The sequence below is a fragment of the Phyllostomus hastatus genome, unplaced genomic scaffold (assembly GCF_019186645.2).
Source record: "Phyllostomus hastatus isolate PE091 unplaced genomic scaffold, TTU_PhHast_1.1 phas_scaffold_93, whole genome shotgun sequence".
In the NCBI taxonomy this organism is placed as follows: Eukaryota; Metazoa; Chordata; class Mammalia; order Chiroptera; family Phyllostomidae; genus Phyllostomus; species Phyllostomus hastatus.
In genome coordinates this window covers 42,473,362-42,494,527 of record NW_025334042.1, presented here as the reverse complement: position 1 = coordinate 42,494,527, position 21,166 = coordinate 42,473,362, and the positions used below count along the sequence as shown (strand labels likewise).

Here is a 21,166-nt window from a genome sequence, read left to right as displayed (position 1 = left end):
ATATAGTTATGTAAAATTTATGTAAATATTTTCTTTGTTTTTCTTTTTATCTGCAGACAAGATAAAAAGTTAATATATCAGAAATGATCTTCAGACGGGATTTTGGGATAGGCAGAATGACTTTCAAAACTCCCTTTATATCCAAAACAGGGATCTGACATTATCTCCTCTAGGTGAAATAACCTTGAATGGACTGACATTTACACAATGGCTTTCTTTTTGATCTGTCTGTAGTTCTAATTACTTGAAAATATCTTTGCTATTTCCCTGCATCCTTCTACCTATATTATTTTATGAAAGTCTAATAAGGACTCAGCCTTCCCCATGGACCATAGGTAAAATTAGATAAATTGTAATATTCTAATGAAAATGCTAACTTTATGTCGAAAAGTCAGAGTAGAGTTTTGGGGGTTGCTTAAGATCAGAGGGAAAATAAGACACACACACTAGAAACTTTACTTTCTTGCTTCTCTTGTTAGAGGCTTATGGATTCTCCTGAGACAGGAAGGAGCTGAGTTAGGAGAGCAAGAGATGAAATCACAATATTCGTTCTCATAAACGGTGCAAAATTCAAAAATTTTTGAATCACACTAAGGCTTAAATCACGTGATGTACCAATAAAATTTCTCAAGTTCCTGTAAGCAAATATACCAGTAAGGGGTGGCTTGAGACTGCATGCAGTAGAAACCTAACCACAGTGACAAGAGGTAACCAAACCACCAGGACACGGTGGCCAGGGATAAGCTGTACTGTTTAAATTCAAGTCTGTTCAAATCTGCTCTGCTACAGTGGCTCCACGATTTCAAATACTCTTGAGATGATGTTTTGGAAGATAGTGAACTATTAAGTTAACTTCTCTGCTGGCAGAGGAACCTATGGCACTTGAACATCCATTGCTCCCTTCACATTTACTCAGCTCTCATATTTGGCAAAAATCATCCCTTTTCCATTGCTTTCCCCACTCTTCCCTGCCCCCCAATGCTGTGCAGGTGCTCCTCTTTCCCTCTGTTTTATGAAGGCCCCTTGAGTGAAGTCTTGGCATCCCCTCTGACCCCTCCCCAGCCCACTTCAGTTTGGGTCAATCTTCTTGAACTTTGTCATTTTATGCTATAGATCTGTTCAAAATCTTTGATGGCCTTTTATTGCCTATCGAATAGATGAGTCACCATAAAACTAACTGCTTGGTGAACTTAAATTACAGGTGGTTCTTGTAAAAACACCACCATTTCCTCCATCTTACAATGGTTCTTCAAGACTGAATGTAATTGTCTATTGCAGGGGTGTCAAACTCATTTTCACTGGGGGCCACATCAGCCTCGCAGTTGCCTTCAAAAGGCCGAATGTAATTTTAGGACTGTGTAAATGTAACTACTCCTTAACAGTTAAGTGAGAGGTCCACACTGCTGCCAGGTAGAAACAAGGTGCCGGGCTGGATACAACAAAGTGGAGGGCCGGATTCGGCCCGAGGGCCTTGTGTTTGCCACCTGTGCTCTATTGGGAAGCCTTTTCAAGTACTCAGATAGAACAGAGCACTTCTTCCTCAACATGGTTAAGAGTCATTTGCAAATGCAGAGACGATTTATTATATTCTTCTGGGGGCATGGGAAACATGCAGTAGATGCCCAATAAATACCTATATGACTGGTTATATTGATACAGTGATTATTGAGTTCCTCTAGCTAAATATCAGGAATGCGGGCTACTCCAGTGTAAATGCTAAGCATAAGTATGGTAACGCACACACATACACAGGAAGTCTGAGATGAAAAGAAGTCATGTCCTAGACCTCAGACTTATTTTCCTCTTCAAATTGCAACATTTTGCTTAGGAGGAACTTTTTAGTTTGCTTGTTAAATGCTTACCCATAACTGGCATCCCGTGCCCCGTGTCTGCCAGTGGGACCTAAACCACACCGAATGCTCACCCAGGTTGGTCAACTACTATTATGCTAAACACCACTTGGGAGGTTCTTAGAGGATCTGGGATCAATAAAAATAGTAATAGTAGTAATAACATGAACACCAAGTATTAGGCATTATGTTAAGTTCTTGACATAGATTCCTTTATTAAATCTTCAATAAAATCCTGCTGAGTATTATCACTTCCATTTTACATATGAGAAAACTGATGTCAGCAGAGTTAGGAATTTTCTCTAGATTGTTGTATCCCTGATGGCAAAGCTGATGCTGCTAACAGCTCCATTTATGGTCTCAAATGGTTTCAGCGGGGGAAAGAAGCATTAATTGGGGCTAAGAAAATTGCATTTTTAAATAAATGTTGACCATATTTACCTAAAAAGTAATCAAGGTCTGCATGTACCTGATGATAACAGTGTAGCAGAAATATGCTCTTGTCAAATGTGCCTTAATAAAGAGGGGGTGTCCTCTTGTAGATATGGATGGTTAGGTCACGGTCTCAGATCTTCAGTTGTTCTTCATTTTCTTTATGCTCTCCTTTTTTGTTGTTCAATTAATGTTGTGCAATACTGATACATTTCCTCTAAATGATTTACATTACAATTGCGTTCACAGTGCGGTGTGTGGGCTCTGCAGCTCCAGGTTGAGTGCCTCCGTTCTGGGACAGTTCACCTCTGCTCACATTACTGTGCTCTACCCTGCATTTTTTCTCAAGCCCCTTATTTTTGGCTTTCTGGGTTTCTATAATGTCTTAAAAAACAGACCTTTGATTGACACAGTAAGAAGTATACACACACACACAATGCTTGAAACAAAACCTGCTGCTAAATCCACCTGCTACGCATTTGAGTTTCTGAAAGCCATGGGTTTACGATCGTATTTGAAAGGGAAAAAGTTCAGGTAAACTATACAGAATAGTTATAATACATAAAACCTAAATAAAGTGATAGTATCCAAAATGTACAGAAAATTATACCACTCAACTGCAAAAAAAAAAAAAAGAACAATCTGATTAAAAAAGAGGCAGAAGATCTGAATAGACACTTTTCTCAAAGACAGCACACAGGTAGTCCACAGATAATGGAAAAGTGCTCAACATCATTAATAATCAGGGATTTTAAAGCACACTTGGATATCACCTCACATCTATTAGAAGAGCTATTATGTAATAGCTATTGACAAATACATATTGTCAAAGATGTGGACAAAGGAGAACCCTTATGCAATATTGGTAAGAATACAAGTTGGTGTAAATGCAAGTTGGTGCAGCCACTACAGAAAGCAGTATGGAGTTACTGCAAAAAAAATAAAAGTGCAACTGCCATATAATCCAGCAATTTCACTCCTGGGTATCTGTCTGAAGAAAATGAAACACTAACTTGAAAACATATGTGCACTCTATGTTTATTGCAGCATTATTTGTAACAGCCAAGATATGAAAACAACCGAAATGCCCATCAATGGATGAGTGAATAAAGCAATGTAGTATATGTGGTGGAATATTATCTTGCCGTAAAGAAAGAATGAAATCTTGCCATTTGTAACAACATGGACAGCGCCCTTAGGGCATTATTCTAAGTGAAATAAGTCAGACAGAGAAAGATGAATACCTTATGATCTCTCTTACATGTGGGATTAAAAAACAAACAGCTCATAGACCCAGAACAGACTGGTGGTTGCCAGAGGAAGTGGGTGGGAGTAGGAGGAACAGGTGAAGGGGGTTGAAGGGTAAAAAGAAAGCAAACAAACAAACAAACAGAAATAAATATAATTGAATATGTACTTTGTATCATCTATTGAATATATACTTATTTATACAGTGTCAATTGTATCTGTCTCTATTTTCTGAGAGGAGAAGATTAAATGTGGATAATTGTAAGTCAAATTACACCAGGAGCACAAGGTACTAATCAACACAGGTGGTAATGCATTACAATCAGTTCAAAAGAGAGTCCCATAATTTGAGCAAGAAAGAGGATTAGTTGAATGTTCTAGTTGGAAATTTAACTATAGATTCAATTTCTTATTTCTTGGGAGATAAAAGTCTCTAAGTGATTTTATAGCTTATAATGAGATATTTAAATGGCATGCATAAGCGTACAATAATGCTAACACATCGATTTGGGAAAAAGCATTGAGTTATGGGAAATTATAACTATGTGAAAGACTTGTTCTGTTGATGTAACAAGAAAAGCGTGACTATTAAATTATTGGTCAAATTCATGTGCACTGATTCACATTTGAGTCATTTTGGACAGAGTAGCTTATTCTCATGCCCCAACTGAGGTTCATATAATCAACAACACAGATACTGCAACCACAGCTAGTTGAGACAATATTTTCTATTTTTAAAAAGGAACTACTATTAACATAAGCTATAAAATATGAAGCAAAATATGGAAATATTAAATTAATAATTTTTATTACTGATTTTTTTCCTAAGTAAGTTTAGGCATTTGTGAAGATTTCTGTCTGGTTTTAAAGTACCTGAAATGAATTAGATGGGGTTTTATTGAAATGTTTAGAAAAATTTGAGATCCTAATCAACATTTAAATGGTTGGATATGATTTATTAAACTTACAAGTTTTGGTTTATTAGCTGTTTAAATGGTGTACAAATGTTTAGAGAAACTTCATTTGTTAGAGTTGTATATTTAATAAGCTGGGCATTAAATGAAGAATAAATAGCAGTGAACATTATATTTCAGGCACCAAAGTCTCTCAGACAAAAAAAAAGAAAGAAATTAAATGCCTAGTTTTGTGCTACACACAATATAGGTGCTCATTAATTTCTTTTTCCCTGAAGTTACCTGGCTGTTTTCAGGTAACTTTTTATTCCGTATTTTGTGCCATAGTTTATTTTTATCCTATATTTTTTCTCATGTTTCAGTAGCTGTCTTAGATGTGGTTTTTGTGTCTTCTCCTAGCTCTTGCTACTATTCACACTACAATAAAGATACTTTAAGAAGAAAACAGGGATTGTTGGTCAAAGTTAACTTTCAGGTTACGTAGCAGCTCCACCCAACATAGGCTGTGAAAAACTCATAGTGAATCATGCAGTAATTAACTAAGCTACTATACAACTAAAATTTTTGGGGGGAGGGGGTCTTGTATTGTGCCTTCTAGGTTGAGGACCAACACATTATTTATGCAACCCAAACTGACCATGTTCCGCAGTGGTCACCACAGCTCTAAGCTCAATTTCCCAGAACACTCTTGTGTGGTGGAAGTTCCCATTTCCACATAATCTGGAATGATTTAGGTTTGAAAGGTCCCCAGTGTGTGGATGTAGCTGTGGTGATGACAGCAATGTAACGGATGGGATTTTGCTTTGGTGTATGTTAAGGGTAACTGCTTTGCCCACTGTTGCTTTAGGCTGGTTAATCAGGGTGATTCTGAGATAGAGTTCCTTTGCTGTGTGGCTGCTGACCTGGACCCAATGTCTTACATAGCTCGTGCATGTTAGACCAGTGAACACACTCGATACAGATTGTTATTCTACCTTTAAGTTTGTTTTTGTATCACCTTATAGAAGTAAGTTACAAAAAACATACTAATTTTATTATCTTGACTTCTGAGACTAGTCTAGTCTTACTTCACCACAGATTGTTCTTTCTGATAAAGACAACTGTAGCTTTCTACTATGAGTTACTCTTGTCCTTGCTGACTACTTGTTGTTCTTGATATTGCTATTCATACTAGGGAACCCCTCTTCTTGGTATCCCGGCTTTTCAGGTTCAAACAAACTCCTTCATGATGTGGTTGGAAAAAAGAGCTCCTAAGTAGATTGTATCTCAGAAATTATGATCACTTTCATTCCCAATTTTTGTCTTGAAAGATGATATTAATTCCCCAATACTTAAATTTCTGATCAAGCACAGGTAACTTCTAGTTCTTGGCTAGAAAGAAATAATAGTGATATACTACTACTACTACTACTACTACTACTACTACTACTGATCCTTTAACAGTGGCCACACCCTAGAGCCAGGAAGCCTATGTTTATATCTCAGATACACTATTTACTAGCTATATGACCTGTATGACCTAGGGCAAGTTAAATAACTCCTCTGTGCTTTTATTTAAAATCTATAAAATGATACCTATATTACGAGAATGCTGTGAAAATGTTTTCCACAACATTCTGTAGGAGAATGTTTTCCATGCCATTATATGGGCATGGAAAACTGCCTGATACATGAGTGTTCAGTAAATGTTAGCTATTATCAAAAGCTATGGAAGATGAGTCATATGATAATGTTCCATGTTAAAAATGGGCTGTTTTATTTTAGGTGATTTAAACTTTTCTGTGGGATTAAGAAAGATTTTGATCCTCTAATACCTGAATGTCCCTTGCTCTCATTTTTCTTTATACTGTGTCTGTCCATTAAATCTGGTATAGTTAACGGTAACCACCTTGCTAGTAAAGCCAAAATATTCTGAAATCAGCTCTGCCATCCCAATTTCATGAGATTTTCAGCTCTTCAGCTCAGAGTACCAATTGTGTAAAAAAAGTGCGATGAATTCTAACTCACTTTTGATTGCAATGATCTGAACCAAACACGGAAACTTAGTTGATCCAAAATGATTTGGGCTTTACAATTTTGTGCATTACGTGATCTGCACACTCAAAACAGGACTATCTTTGAATTTAACAGATTTTCTTTTTCAGAAGACAAAAATTCTTTTAATTAAGAACATTTTTTAAAATTTCAGTATGTGTAATCGTTAACACCTGCAATGTGTTATCAACAGATGTTTCTGGCTTACCGAAGGGAACTGTTGTAATTATTCTATAGGCTTATTGGAATGGCATTTACCAAGATAGTTGGGAAATGTTAGTGGCTGACTTTGTTTGCAATATTTGGTATTTTTTTCATCCTTTCCCTGATTGCTATCAATCCCCACCCCTTCCCCCCACCAGGCCCACTGAAAGAACTGTTCTTCTGAGGTGCCAAAACGGTTACAAAACTCATCATGTCTATTTTAGTCTTTGTGAGAAATTACTGAAATTAAATTATGTGTATTCTGACACATTGTAAAATTTACTTTTAAATGTTTTAGCAGCTACTCCTTATAATGTTCAACATGGAAGTCTTACATCTTGATTATAAATGTAGAAGTATACCATTTAGATAGATAATACCCTTTTAATAACTCGGCTTCAAATGAAGCTATTATAAAAATGAGTTTGCTTTATTTTTCTGACCATTTCTAAGGTCTTATAAGCAGTCAACTTTCTGAATTCTTCATTTATGATACTAATCACACAATTACCTACAGGCATGTGTTAAATATGACACCGGTTTCAGCCAAATAATGGGCCAATTGCAAACAATGAATAAAGAGAGGCAGCTCCATTTATAACCGCTGTTTCAACAGAGCTCCATTGTAATCAGAGTGATCTGAGGGTGACTCATTAATTAATTGATGTTCTTTTTTATTATGTGCTATTGAGTTAATGAGTAATTTGTGTGAGATAATTCCCTGAGCACATTGATTACTTGAGATATTTTCTGGACCTTTCATAGCAATGACAAGCTGAATAGGTAAAGGACTGCATTCGCTTTTGTGTGCTCATTATTAGTAGGTTTGAGATGAGTGCAAACCAGTGCAAAGGCACCTTAAAGTTATCTGATGTCCAAAGTGTCCTAAGTCTGCCCAACCGGATGTTGAGTGCCCAGGGCAAGACCTCTCACATGGTAGGTTCTCCATAAATGTCAATGGAAACCATGACTATATTAAAGCTTGGCTTTCTACTACCTTAAATTGCATTAAAATCACATTTAAGAACTATCTATAATGATGTTTTTAAGAAAAAGGAATAATAAAAGATTTGCTAAAACTGTATTCTGTGCTAATGGTAAATATACAGATTGTTTTTGCAATTTACTGAAGGGAACACTAAGTATGTTTGGACTGTATCATTTCTATGAAATTGTTTAAGTGACTATTCAGTGGGTGGTTTGCCTAAAGTGATAGTTAAAAGGAAACCACTTTTATCTGGTATGTTTTACTACAGATATAATTTTCAGCGCACCATCTCTTCTTTGAAAATGTAGGCTTTAGTTGAGTTTTTTGCTTTAATTAATTATGCAGAAAGGAGAAAATTTGAAATTTAGTCTGACGACATAGTTGCTTTCAGAAAGATCACTTAAAATTTGTAAATATGTGCAAAATTGTACCTAGTAATTGCTACCTTCACTTTTGACAGCTTTATTTTCCCCACAAAAGTAAATAGCAGGAAACTACCTAACTCAAAAATCTTAAATATAAAATTTGGGAAAGCATTTGATCTACTTTGTTAATGCTTATGGTTTAACTTTTAAAAGTAAATGTCCTTAAAAACTATTTTCCTTTTTCATGAGCTTAACATATGCTTTCTAGATATTACCTAGATTGTGCCAATTAAGAGCAATCCAATAGTGTAATACTCCTTTTATTAAAAACATAAACTCAAATATGAAAAATGAATGAAAGAATCCAGCAGATTTTTATTAAGCAAGATGAAAGTGAAGTTACACACTCAGGTCAGCTTTTAAACTCAGCCAGCATTCTGGTGGTCTGGAGGTGCCTGGTCCTTCATCAGAGGCAGCCTGTACGTGATGCGTGTTAGGAAGGGTGCGGTCCCTGCTTGAGAAATCAAAGCTCCATTAGAGGGGGCCTACTGGAGGCACCGGATAACAAGCTAAATGACATCAGGACAACACAGCACAAGGAGGGAAGTTGACAACAATTCAGGGACTTTGAATAGTCAAGACAATTAGCTTAGTATTTCAGGTCAAAGATGCTACTAGTTATGGGCAATTAGCTATAAAATGGCCTATTTCTGTTTTCTTTCACAAATTCATAGAGATTAAAGATAATCTAAGGAGATTAAGGCCTTACTCTTTAATCTAGGTGAGTAATTTCATTTGTAGGAAAAGCATAAGAATGAATTCTCAAAGGGTCACTCTAAATAAAAGGCAGTAAAAAACACTGTTTGGTCTCTGGGCACCAAGGATAGTTGGCTGGTTTGTTCCCAGTTTACAGGTATTTTGACAGATTGATCTTAACGTATACAGAAACATTTAAATATTTAAAGATCATCTGAAAAAGATACTGACAATTAAAACTGAATGTCCACACGAATGTCAAGCAACTCTTACCCTCTTACCAGGGATCATGTAGCACAGCAGCAGCGTTTCGCAGCACTGTCTCCCCTGCACCCATGTGCTCTGTTTTGTTTTGATTTGCTGTTTTTGGTTTTGACTATGCAAGTCTTTTTATGAATCACATGTAAGGCTCTAAGGCTAAAATAATAGTTATATTATGGGCCCCAGATAGCTACTCTTGAAGTTCTTTTATCTCACATTTGGGGGGTGGGGCACATGATTTGCACACTCTTAACCATGAAGCATTTGTAAAAATACATACCATTCACTTTGCACAGAGTCATATTCTTAAAAATGAGAGGCAATATCCAGATTCACATGCATGTCCATAATAAAGCTCTGGTTTTAAAACAACTCAAATTCACACCAGCATTATTTGCAGCTTAATATTTTGGCCCCCAAACCAAGAATTCAGGTATCACACTTCATTTTCATCTGCAATACATGTATCGGCAGCACAAAATATGTATGCAAAGAACACTGGGAAATATTGTCTCCTATACAAGCGATCAAGAAAAAAAGAAAAACCACAGCGCTAAATTTGCTCTAGTAAAAATACGCTTCCTTGTGCCTATGTGGGATTAGATTGGTTGAAAGGTAGTTTCATTACAGGGAACAGAAGCAAAGAAGCAAAATGTGAGCAACCCAGAAGGGGGATTATAGACTCATTTTTATTTCTTAAGCTGTAATTTAAATAATCAGTCTCCATAATTTCTGTTTGAAGAAAGTTTTTCTCTCTATCAGCTATCATGTATGTATGGGAATAATATTTCACCTTTAAAAAATGGAGTGTGAGATTTCAGTTTAGGAGCGATATATACCGATTGGGTTAATTACTCAAAGAAAGCAAGAATAAGACACGTCAAACTTGAAAGTGTTCACTTTTAAACATTAAAATAAGCGGCATGTAAATACAGAAAAATATATAATTACCCCTTCTCAGCTTTTTATCAATCCCTTTGTCTCTCTTCTTCTAGAAGATTCTATGAGCACTATGTTGCTCAATCAGAAGTAACCTCACTGCTCAAATATCATCCTAGCTTTAATGTGCATTATCATGATTTCAGTAGATTCACACTCAAATCCTTTTAGTGCCAGAAATTTATCAAGCCATAACGTTATTAAACACTTAGCTCTTATGGAGAGGTTTGGGCAAAATTTGTACAAGAAATTTAATTTGTCATTTAAAAGTTATCTCATAATTGTGGTAACACTTTTTGAAAGTAACCCTTTGGAAAAAACTTACGATACCCAAAGGCACTAGTTCACAACAAGGGGGCGAATGACTGAAGAGCAGAACGACAACAAAGCTATCATACAGGCGACGGGCACACGTACAAAGGATATTAAAAGGATAACTGTTAAGCTTTAAAGTTATTCTAAAAGTGGCACTTTTCACGCTGGTACAAAATGAAAGTGCTTTGAGATGAAATTTTTATGCATTCTTTTAAAGCTGATCTTAACCCCCTGAAAATAGGGGGTTATAATGAGAACACTGATAGACTCTAAATCATAGTGTCAATAATAGTGGATGTTGCTAAAATGCTTTGTGTGTCTGTATTTTTTTAGTCTTTCTAATGTTGATAGACTTGCTTTATCTATATGTGTATCATTAGTGAGATTTGCTCAACTTTTTACTAGAAAGTTACAGCTCATTTAAAATAGCTGGTAGATACAGAAAGCATAAATATACAGTAAGTTTAAACACTGATTGTACTAAATGCAACAATACAAAGAAGCAAACAGAACACAAATGGTAACACAATAAAACTGTATTACATTTGTGCTTCAGATATTACAATACATTATATACAATAGTCCAAAATAAACATCTCATGCCAAGTGACACAAAAACGAATAGCAAGCAAAAAATCCAGCAATATGTACATTACTTTTTTCTTTAATAATAAACATTCAACTCTGAACTGAGCAATTTCACTACATACAGATGCAGTCCGCCTTTTATTTCATATATCCATCCTGCTTTCCTATATCTACGCTATTCAGTAGGTTCCTGTGTCAATTCTTATATACATGTGGAGCAAAAAAGATAAAAGAATGTAGTGCTTTGTATTCTTAATGGGGTAATGTTGATAGATCAGCGAACCTGGGGTGCATAACCTTCTTTCATTAAACCTTCCTCGTAGTCCGTCTGGCAAAGGATCATGTTATTCTTTAGGAAAAATTTGTCTCCAACACAAAACCTGAAAATATTTTAAAAAATAAAATGTGTTAAGACCATTTCACTCAGATATAGAGATTTGAAGATTTCTTTTCCTAATAATAATTTCACTTTGTAATTCCCTGAATTTGAAAGCTTGGCTTAGAATTTTGTCCTTATTATCAACACTAAAACACTGTAAACAAAATTTGAAATCCTACCTTTATATATAAAAATCATAGGAACATCAAGGAAGACGCATAGGGCAGCAAATGTGATTTTTTCTATTTTTTATTTTACCAAACTGGAAAGTAAAAAGAACTGATCTATATATACACTCATTAAAATAAGAATGGATGATAATATTTCACTGCAGTGATTATAGAAGATTTCATGATCCACTTTATTTCAAAAAGGCATTGAAATGAATCAGACAGTTAGAAAATAGCCCATTTTAAAGTTTTCCATTTAAACTTTCTTTTTACTCTGTTATTAAGATGCGATTAAATTCTGGTAATTTGGAAGTGATCATTCTGAAGTGAAAGTTATTTTTAGTACCAGACTCGGATGCTGGGCCATAGTCCTTTGCCTGTGGCAAGTTCATCAACTATAAAATAGTAAATATCATTTCTTTAATTGAACACTTTCAATTAAACCTAAGGGCATAGCCTGAACACACTTTTTAATATTACTGTGATAAATAAACTATTGCCCATTACTAATTATTATTTTGTTTGATAAAAAATTGTTTAATGTGCAAGATTGTAATGTTTTTAGTAAGTGCTATCTTTGTATAATTTCCCAGTGGTGATACTTTAAACACAATTAAGGTCAGAAATAAATGCTTGTGCTGTTTCCGGTACATTTAACAATAAAGTGACTCTGGGGAGATTTGTATATATTTTTAATTGTAACAATTCAACCTTCAAACAGCAGTGTCTGGTACAGTTGACTCAGTAAAACTACTTGTAATTATACAAGTTGACCTCACTAACCTTTGATAGTGGTCGCTCTTTATCAGATAGTCAATTTTGAATGATGTTCAAGCCGAAATCTTGGTGGATAGATTAAATTCTGTATGAAAGCCACCCTTTAAGGTTTTGTGAAGTTGAAAGTTTAAATGAGGAGCAGTTGGACTGATTTACATTTGTAAAGATTGGAATGCTAGACAAACAGTGAATCTATTTATTTTCCAACTGGGTAGCTTTGGAAATTTATCCTTATTCTAGCTTAAGTAGATAGAGGGGAAAATGGTGTAATAAAAAAAGTAGATTGAAAAGAATTAGCTTTCCTCTTAAGGAAGATTGGTCTGTTTATTTGTGGAATTTACTTTTTTTCCCCAGGATTACTGCCTGCTGATGAGGTTGATTGAAAGTACAGACTACATGCTAATCATGGGATCCTGGAGTCGTCTGTGGTCAAAGCTACTGGGTGCCCTACACATTCAAGTTTGGACTTTAAGTACCCCTTTTATTGATTGCACACTGTAAACTTTAAATATTGTGCTTAAAAAGTGGTGTTGGAGTAAAACAGTTTGGGCAGATTATTCTGATTACTAAAACATTCAGAAAAGGACAGGCCTAACAGCCAATGTGAAGACTTAACTTTTGTGAGATTATATAAAATAGCATGTAGAATATATGTGATTACTGTTCAAATTTTCACTTTATATTACTATTGAAATTAATTTGAACTAAGAAGCTAAGAATAAAACATCACATCAAAAATAAATAAACTCAATTAAACACTCTTGCGTTCTAGCTGATATTACTGAATCTTTTTTTTCCTAAAAACCAACTACATTGGAAATACTCTTTCAACTCCATATTGTCTAATAAAATTTTGCTTTAATTTTTCAACACATTTTTTAACAATCCCCCAAATTCTATTCACTATCAAATGAAAACATGTTTGTTTGTTTTTTTTGTCATGTCATGTAACATCATTCTTACCTTCAGAGGCCTTGAAATTTAGATAATTTTTATTTGTAGATTTATAAACTCAGGGTTATTATAGTGAGAAAATGCACTGAACCAAGAGCCCACGTGTCTGATCTTGCTACTATCACCTACCCAAGGCAAGATATGTGACACATTTCATACTTTTTCTGAGTTAGTTCTCTGTGAATAAGCTACATCACTGGATTGTAGGAATGTTATAATAAGAAATATATGACAGGTAGAGAGGCATATTGCAATAATAGGGTTCAAATCTCAACTTTCCACTTAACGATATGAAATGAGACTTTGATTTTTCTCATCTGTAATATCAGCTACTTTTGTAATTTTGTCCTAAGGAGTATGTGACACCTTACCTCAATGTCTGGAATGTTGTGAAATTTTACCTCAATGTCTAGAGTGTTGGAAATTAAAATAGCCACCTTTTATAATGTACTTACCGTATGCTAATGTTAAGCATGTATATATGTGATCACGTTATTCCCTTCATCCAACCTAGATCAGAGATATTATCATTGCCTTTTTCAATGAAAAACCTAAGGCTTCCTCCCAGCATTTAAAATACCTGCCCAAGGTTTCATAGCTGGACGTATGTGGTGGAGGAAGGAAAGGAACCAGGTTTCTTTGGATCTAAGACCCATGCTTTTACCTGGAGGCAGCACAGCATGAGGCTACAAAGTTACACAGACCTTTTTGTGTGAGTTTTACAATTATTCCTTTTCATAACTTTCAAAAACGTCTGCCTGCCATTCAGTGAAATGTTGGTAATATAAATGAAATTCATCTGAAATATTTCTACCTGAATATTTTGTCTCTAATACATTGTCAATTGGATAAAGTACATTTTATGTGCACTTCAGTTTATACTCAAAGGTCAAGATGAAAGAGAGCATGGGTGAGGGGTGTCACAATTACATATACAACTCAAACAAAATAGCCCTGAAAGCTCTGGTGAAGAGAAAAAATTATGGCTGGGATACAATTAGAATCAGTGTCCTCCTTTAAAATGTTTCATATATAAACATGAAGCAATTAAAAAAACAGCAATGCAGATACGAATGAGACACTTAACAAAATAATCTATAACTGTGATTTTGTAAGGCAGGCTAATTTCCAATGCTATATAACCTGTTCCTTAGGAGATTTAGCACTTGCAGTAAAAATATTTAGAAAGCAGCAATACTGTTAGTATATTAATAGGTAGGGCTAAAATTACTGAAAATAAGCTGATAATCTTTCTTGCAATCTAATCTTCATTACCTGTGATATAGTCAGTTCAATTAACTTTTTCTTCATTTAAAAAAATATGTAGAAGAATAAAAAGATGCTAAATCAGGTTTTTAAACCATCTAATCATGATGTTTGGAATGAATAACAGACTTTATTTCCACATGTTTTGAGGTGATTCTAGTTGAATTTGTGTGGCCTTAGACAGTTGAAAAGTACAGAATAAATCATCCCTGTATAATACGGGGCTTAGAGTAATTTTGAGCAGGTTATCAAAAGGCTCTCTGCTAAGAACCCTCCATGTGTAACATCCTTTCTAAGAAATGAGAAGGTTAACGTAGTCATCTTCTTTTCCTTGAGGTTACTGACTGTCGCTTACTAATTTTCACCTCAACAACAATTTTAAAAAGAGAGTATCCAGTCCATACATCCAATGTCTCTACTTTCCTATTGAACATGCTCAGTTACTAAAAGATGGGAGATTTGGATCCTGTACTTTGTTTTCAGTAAGAGGCATGGGTTGTATACCCGTCACTACAGAATGGTGCACACATTTGCTGTCTTTTCCCAAAGAAAGCTCTGTTGCTATTACACACTTCATTTGTAACAATGTTTTCTGCCCCAAGTTATACTACATACACTCTGAGTTCTGCTAGAAATTATTCAATGTCTACCTTACTGTAACACCACTGTATCTAATCACATTTATATCCACTTGGCCAGAAAATAAAATACTTCTCTAGAAACAGCCTTCATACTGGCTCTGAGTCCAGAGAATAAAACCAGACTGCCAGGGTTCAAATCTCGAGCCTACCATTTTATAACTGTGTAATCTTGGAATGGTCACTTAAACTTTTTGTACTTTAGTTTCCTCATCTGTAAAATAAGATCAATAATAGTACCTACTTATGGGTTATTTCAAGTATTAAATGGGTTAGTGTACGTAAAACAGAACACTGTCTGGCATATAATCACCACTATATAAGAATGTGCTTTCATTATTATTTGCCAATGATAACCTTTTCATCTTTGCTTAGAATGTTACCTAGCCAGGGATGTTTCTTCTGCTTTTCCACCTCACTTAAAGTCTAAAATTCTTTAGTTTATCCGTCCATCAATGTTCCCTGACCACATCAAGCCATTCTGATCTTTCCCAGAATAGTTTTTATTAGTGTATCATTCATTTACATTTACATTGGCATTTCAAATTTTCTCATAAGTATGTAACAGGTTTCCGAATCTGGACAGTACTGTCGAGGTGAATGATGATGAGTTTTACTTGTTTTGAGCCCTCTGAAATACCACCATCATTGTGCAGTCGCTGAGGTGGGTGGTCAATAAATATTGGTTAAGGTAGATTTATTTCAGAATCAAATAACTTTGAAAACTAAAAATATTTCAGATGGGGTAAGTTAAATTTGTATTCAGTTTGACTTTTCGCCACGGACTTCTGTCTTTACAATTTCATCTCTGGCTCCTCACTCTATTCCTCACTCTTCCATATCACTTCCAAACTCTCGGTCTAATGTCTGAGCATACTGAGCTACTTTTAATTTCCTAAACATATTAGATGTTTTCAATGCCCCCCACACCTTTCATGCTGTTCCATCTGTCTGGGAATCCCTTTCCTCACTGCTTCTGGTTTTCCTCTCCCCAACACCCTAGCAGACACACTTCCTATATCCCAACTAGTCTCAGCGAGCTCTTTCATGAAACCCAGCACATCAGCCTGTGCCGCTTCCCTAAGACTTCCAGGATGAGCCTCTCTTCCCTTGGGATGGATCTCTTTAGCATCAATCACACGCACCCATGAGTCTCTGATGCCCGGCTCTCCCCCAGCTCTGAATAAATTGAAGAGAGAAAGTAGATTTTACTCCTCTCTGTTCCTACAGAGCCAAGCACAATGCTTTTATTCTTTAATGAAAGAAAATGAAATGTTTTCTTTCCTACATATTTGAGGTGATTTATTACAAACAAGTACATCTTTTCCTTTTCTTATAAAACCGTCATTTAGTTTTACACAATTTTCTAAGGGGGAAGACTTATTCACCTTTAATAAATTAACTATTACATAGAATTTTCCACTATTAAAGTAGGTTTAGGTTATTCTACACAACACCCAAAATAACCTTCAAAATAGAGAAATTTTTAGATTTATAATTCAGGACTCTACATTTTTCGCCATACCCCTCTAAAAAAGGGAGAGAGGGTATGTACAAGGGACAGCCAATCCTGAAAAGTTGTTATTGCTAACATTTTTAAACATTCAGAAATACTATGATCTTAATAATATTTTGATTTAAAAGCTACAGTGAGATGACTGCTAAGTAACATTCAGAAGCATGTATACTGCCATAGTTTCAGATGCCAATAACGTGTGCTTACGGGAAAGTGTCTATAAGTTACCTATGTACCTTGCATTTTCCACTTCAAGTGCAATGCTATGACCCTGATATGGCTACCCAGAGCATAGGCTTCTTTGGCATACGGCTTTATTGAAGAGGGTTTCCTAAGGCAATGTCAAAGTCAAAGCAGAATCCTCTATATTGAAAACCTTCTGTATTGAGAGAAAATTTGTCTCTCATCACCCCGCTGTGCTGGGCTGATGAAGATTAGTTGACTACCTGCATTAAAGAAGTTTGTCTTGTTGGGGCTGAAGTGACAAGACAATAACGAAGTGCTAATTGTGCATAACCAAAACTAAAGATATGCAGTCCCGTTGTGGCATGTAATAAATGAAGCGAACATAGAAATATATCAGGTATTTTAATAACGATACTAGAATAGCATTTTGCAGCAATAATAATGTGAACAGTTTTAGAGTCAAAATTTAGGAGTGTTTGTCATACTTGACTGAGTTCTACTGAGGAGACATTCTTAATTGTAAGTGTAACTTTTTATTTCAATGGTGAAATAAAATAAAACATGATTTGTAAATAGCATGAACAGCCTACAGTTACTTTGTATCATAGTAGAATTTAGCCCTTGTTTAGCATTTGAGTAATGTTTTAACTTTCTGTGTATAACATGAATAAAAGAGGTAAGCTTTCCCTAATAGAAAAAATGGACAAAGGGTATAAATAGGCAATTCCCTAAATAAAGAAATAGCAAAGGGCCACTGGTAAGCAAATGCGTGTTAACTGGAAATTATAATGAGATACCATCTTTCCTCACTTAAGGTGACAAAGATTTCTTTCTGAATAATTCCCGGTGTTAGAGTGAACGTGAAGGAATGGACAGTTTTTGCATTTCTGGTACGAGAATAATTGGTGTAACTCTTCTAGAGAGCATTTTACACTGTATAACAATAGCTTTTAAACTTTTATATATTTTTCCTAATTAATTTATGTTCCTGTGAATTTATCCTGACACAGATTTTACTATTTGTTTGTTTATAAAGTCCATATGATATTAATAATATTTGTAATATAAAAACTTGAAGAAATAACCTATACATCTGATCGTTTATTATATGGAGTTCTATTCATAAACTGAACGCAAGAAAAGCTTAAAATATCTCAAAAGAATTTTTAACTATAGGTAAAAGACACACCCTATTAAACATAAAAGCCAAATATTAAAGATTAGGATTCTCTCCTGTTACTTTCCTTTAATCTGCTCAAATGTGAGTATAGTATAAAATACATGCTATGTATCATTTGTCATATATGTATGAAAAATTGTACAGCTGGCTACACACCAAAATATTAAAATAATTTCTCTTATAATAGTGAGAAAATAGTGAAATATGAGACAATGTTATTTTTATCTCTGTATTTTCTGAATTTTTACAACAAATACGTAACCTTTTTATAAGTAGAAAAGCAGTAAGTGTTACTGCATGAAGCTAACTATTGTTTGTGGATGCTATTAGTGGATCAAATGTGACAAGGAAACAGTATTTTAAATTTACTAAATATACTTTTAAAATGTATATGCACACATGTATACGTGCATATACATGTGTCTGCATTGATGTGCGGATATTTGTGTTTGTTTATCCACATCCTTACGGACAACAAACAGCATGTGCATTTGCCACTTTATTTTTGGTTAAATGTCACCATAGACTGAATTAAATTACAGACTCTAGGCATTTGTGGGGAAGACTCGATGTTGTGAGATGATTTCTTGAATTATTTCCTGGATAAATTATACATGACAAGGTATACTGAGTCACATGCTGAATATCTATTTAGCAGGAGACATTATTGAGATATATGTCTTGTATAAAAACAAGCTAGTGAAATATTTGGTAAAAGTTATAAATAGCAAGGAAAAAGAACTAATTTTTGAGAACCTATTGTTCTATTTTCTAATTTCTACTTCTATTAATAATTCTAGTTTCTAAGAACCTGTACCTGGTACTTACATACATCATTTGATTTTCGAAGTCTGTTAGACAGGCATTAGTATCTTTATTTTAAGGGCGTGGAAACTGAAGTCAGAGAGATTCAGGAACATTCTCAGAGTCACACGGTAATACACAGTGGGGCTGGAATCTGAATCCAGGTCTCCCTGTAAACACCGTGTTCTTTCTACTGCCCTACAGGGCCTCATAAGATGCTGGGTTGAACAGTAAAACAGGGGAAATTATAATAACTTAGAACAACACAGCTAATATTTTCTGATTATATACTATATCCAGGTGTTTTCACACTCACACAGGATTTATTTTCATTAAAACCCATCACGTGTACTAATTTTTGAAATGTATTTTTAATGATATGTACACTTCAGTATTCTAATATACTCTGCATTTGTCACATAAAACAGGTACCAGTGGTATATAGTCCCACTGGAAATAAAATTTATAACTTTCAATAAAGAAAAATGGGATGAAGTCATAAGACTTTAAGATGAAAGAATTCTCTGCAGTTGACTATCCAGCTCCCTCATGTTATTAATGAGAAAACTGAAGTCCAGAGAGCTAATATTGTTGGTTTATGGTCATACATCTTGTTGGGGGCCAAGTGCAGACCAGAATTTAGGTCTTTAGATTTGCTGTGCAACACTTATTCTCCAGTGCTGCCTCTCCAATGCTGATAATTAGCAATTAACAATTGCTGATCATCTCTGGCTTTGTTCACAAAGAGACTTGAAGCAACTTAAGAAGTACATATAAAACAAGGTTAAAATTCAACATAAGAAACCAAGATAGGGTAACTATACATAAAAATAGTAAGATGAATACCCACAACCTGCCACAAATTCCCATGTATTTGCCACAGTGCAAAAGTGTTTGCTCACAGAAGTAGTACAAAAGAAAGTAAAGACATTTTAAACCTACTTTTTAAAAGACAGAAAAACATCAAAGAAAAGAATGAATAATAATAAGATTTAACCCCTGCCTGGCGTAGCTCAGTGGATTGAGCATGAGCTGCGAACCAAAGTGTTGCAGGTTCGATTCCCAATGAGGGTACAGGTGCCTGGGTTGCAGGCCATGACCCCCAGCAACTGCACATTAATGTTTCTCTCTCTCTCTCTTTAAATAAAAATAGAAATAAAAATTTAAAAAGAAGATTTAAAGTTTATAAAAGTGTTCTCATTTCCTATCACATCCTTTTATATGATAAATTTCTTTTAGGTAGAAATAGAATCTTAAGACCTTTTCCTTGGTGGCTCGTTTATGGTGCTCAATGAATGTCTGCAGAAAATAAAAATGCTGAGACTAATTGTTTCAAGTAAAGTGTACTAATATATAATTCCCACCTGTTAAACAGCCAGAAAAGAGAGTTTTACTCGTTTTTAGAAGACAAAGCAAAATCTGAGTACCTCTGATTACAGAGCTGGCATGCAAAGCAGTCCAGGTGGTAAACGTTGTCCTTGGCGCGCATCACCATCTCGAAGGCAGGGATGAGCTTGCTACAGGCGGCGCAGTTCCCTGTTACACCGAAGAGCCTGGAACAGTAAACGGTTTTTTCAATCTCTTACAGAGAAGTCGGAGATGGTGACTAGAGAAGACGCTAATACACTTCGTAAAGCTCTCAGCGCGCCATGCTCTAGGATGTACTCAGGTGAGTTTTATCTAGGTATATATATAAATATTCTTTGGTGATACACACTCAGTTGACCTTTCTTGATGAAAATCCTATTGTGTTTGAGAAGAAAAGGAAAAGACAAATACATTGGGAAGCTTACGCAAACAGAAGTCAACAGGGGTGAATTTATAGCAAAAATGTACTTGTTAGAATATGGAGTAAATATAAAAGCAATGTAACTTTGATCCTAATGTCACATATTAAACTTTTTAGTTGGAAAAAAAAAACATTTGAATGACCCACTATTTTTGTCACCTGGTTACTAAATGGTTTGCCATTATTATTAAAAGACCGCTTATGAACAAGTCATTTATATAGTCAAAAAACATTACAGGCGCCTGCACCTTACAGCCCTATACCATAGTTATAGCTATGATTATGTTATTCAGGTAGCACATTAAAGTAAATGAGGCTGTAAACTATATAGAGCTAGATCATAAGTAGAAACATAATATACTGTAAGAACCACTGGAATTGTCTGGGAAAAAATATATTTTTAAAAAATCCTATTTGCTATAGATTCCTGTAAATAGTTATTGTAATGACCTAAAATATAGCACAACAGAACATGTCTCCATAGTTTCATAATGGGAAGAAATAAAATATTTTATTTATTTTCACTGGCAATATTTAAACTAAGTCTCTTTAAAATTGTTAATGGTGGTAAAGAGTTATTGCAAATAATATTCTGTGCATAGTAGTTAATGCA

The 21,166-nt window shown here is 34.9% G+C and overlaps 1 protein-coding gene across 5 annotated transcripts in view; it reads right to left on the bottom strand.

The window, feature by feature from the left end:
* Nucleotides 1–8,405: 8,405 nt before the first annotated feature.
* The window catches only part of LMO3 (LIM domain only 3), a 57,414-nt gene continuing 44,653 nt past the window's right edge, over nucleotides 8,406–21,166 (bottom strand). For all 5 annotated transcript variants that reach the window (XM_045829501.1, XM_045829500.1, XM_045829499.1 and 2 more), the window contains 2 exons: nucleotides 20,192–20,317; nucleotides 8,406–11,274 (listed from right to left, as the gene is read on the bottom strand). In XM_045829501.1, the coding sequence (XP_045685457.1) occupies nucleotides 11,169–11,274; nucleotides 20,192–20,317 (232 nt within the window). In that variant the 3' untranslated portion in view covers nucleotides 8,406–11,168. The remainder of the gene's footprint in view (nucleotides 11,275–20,191; nucleotides 20,318–21,166) is intronic.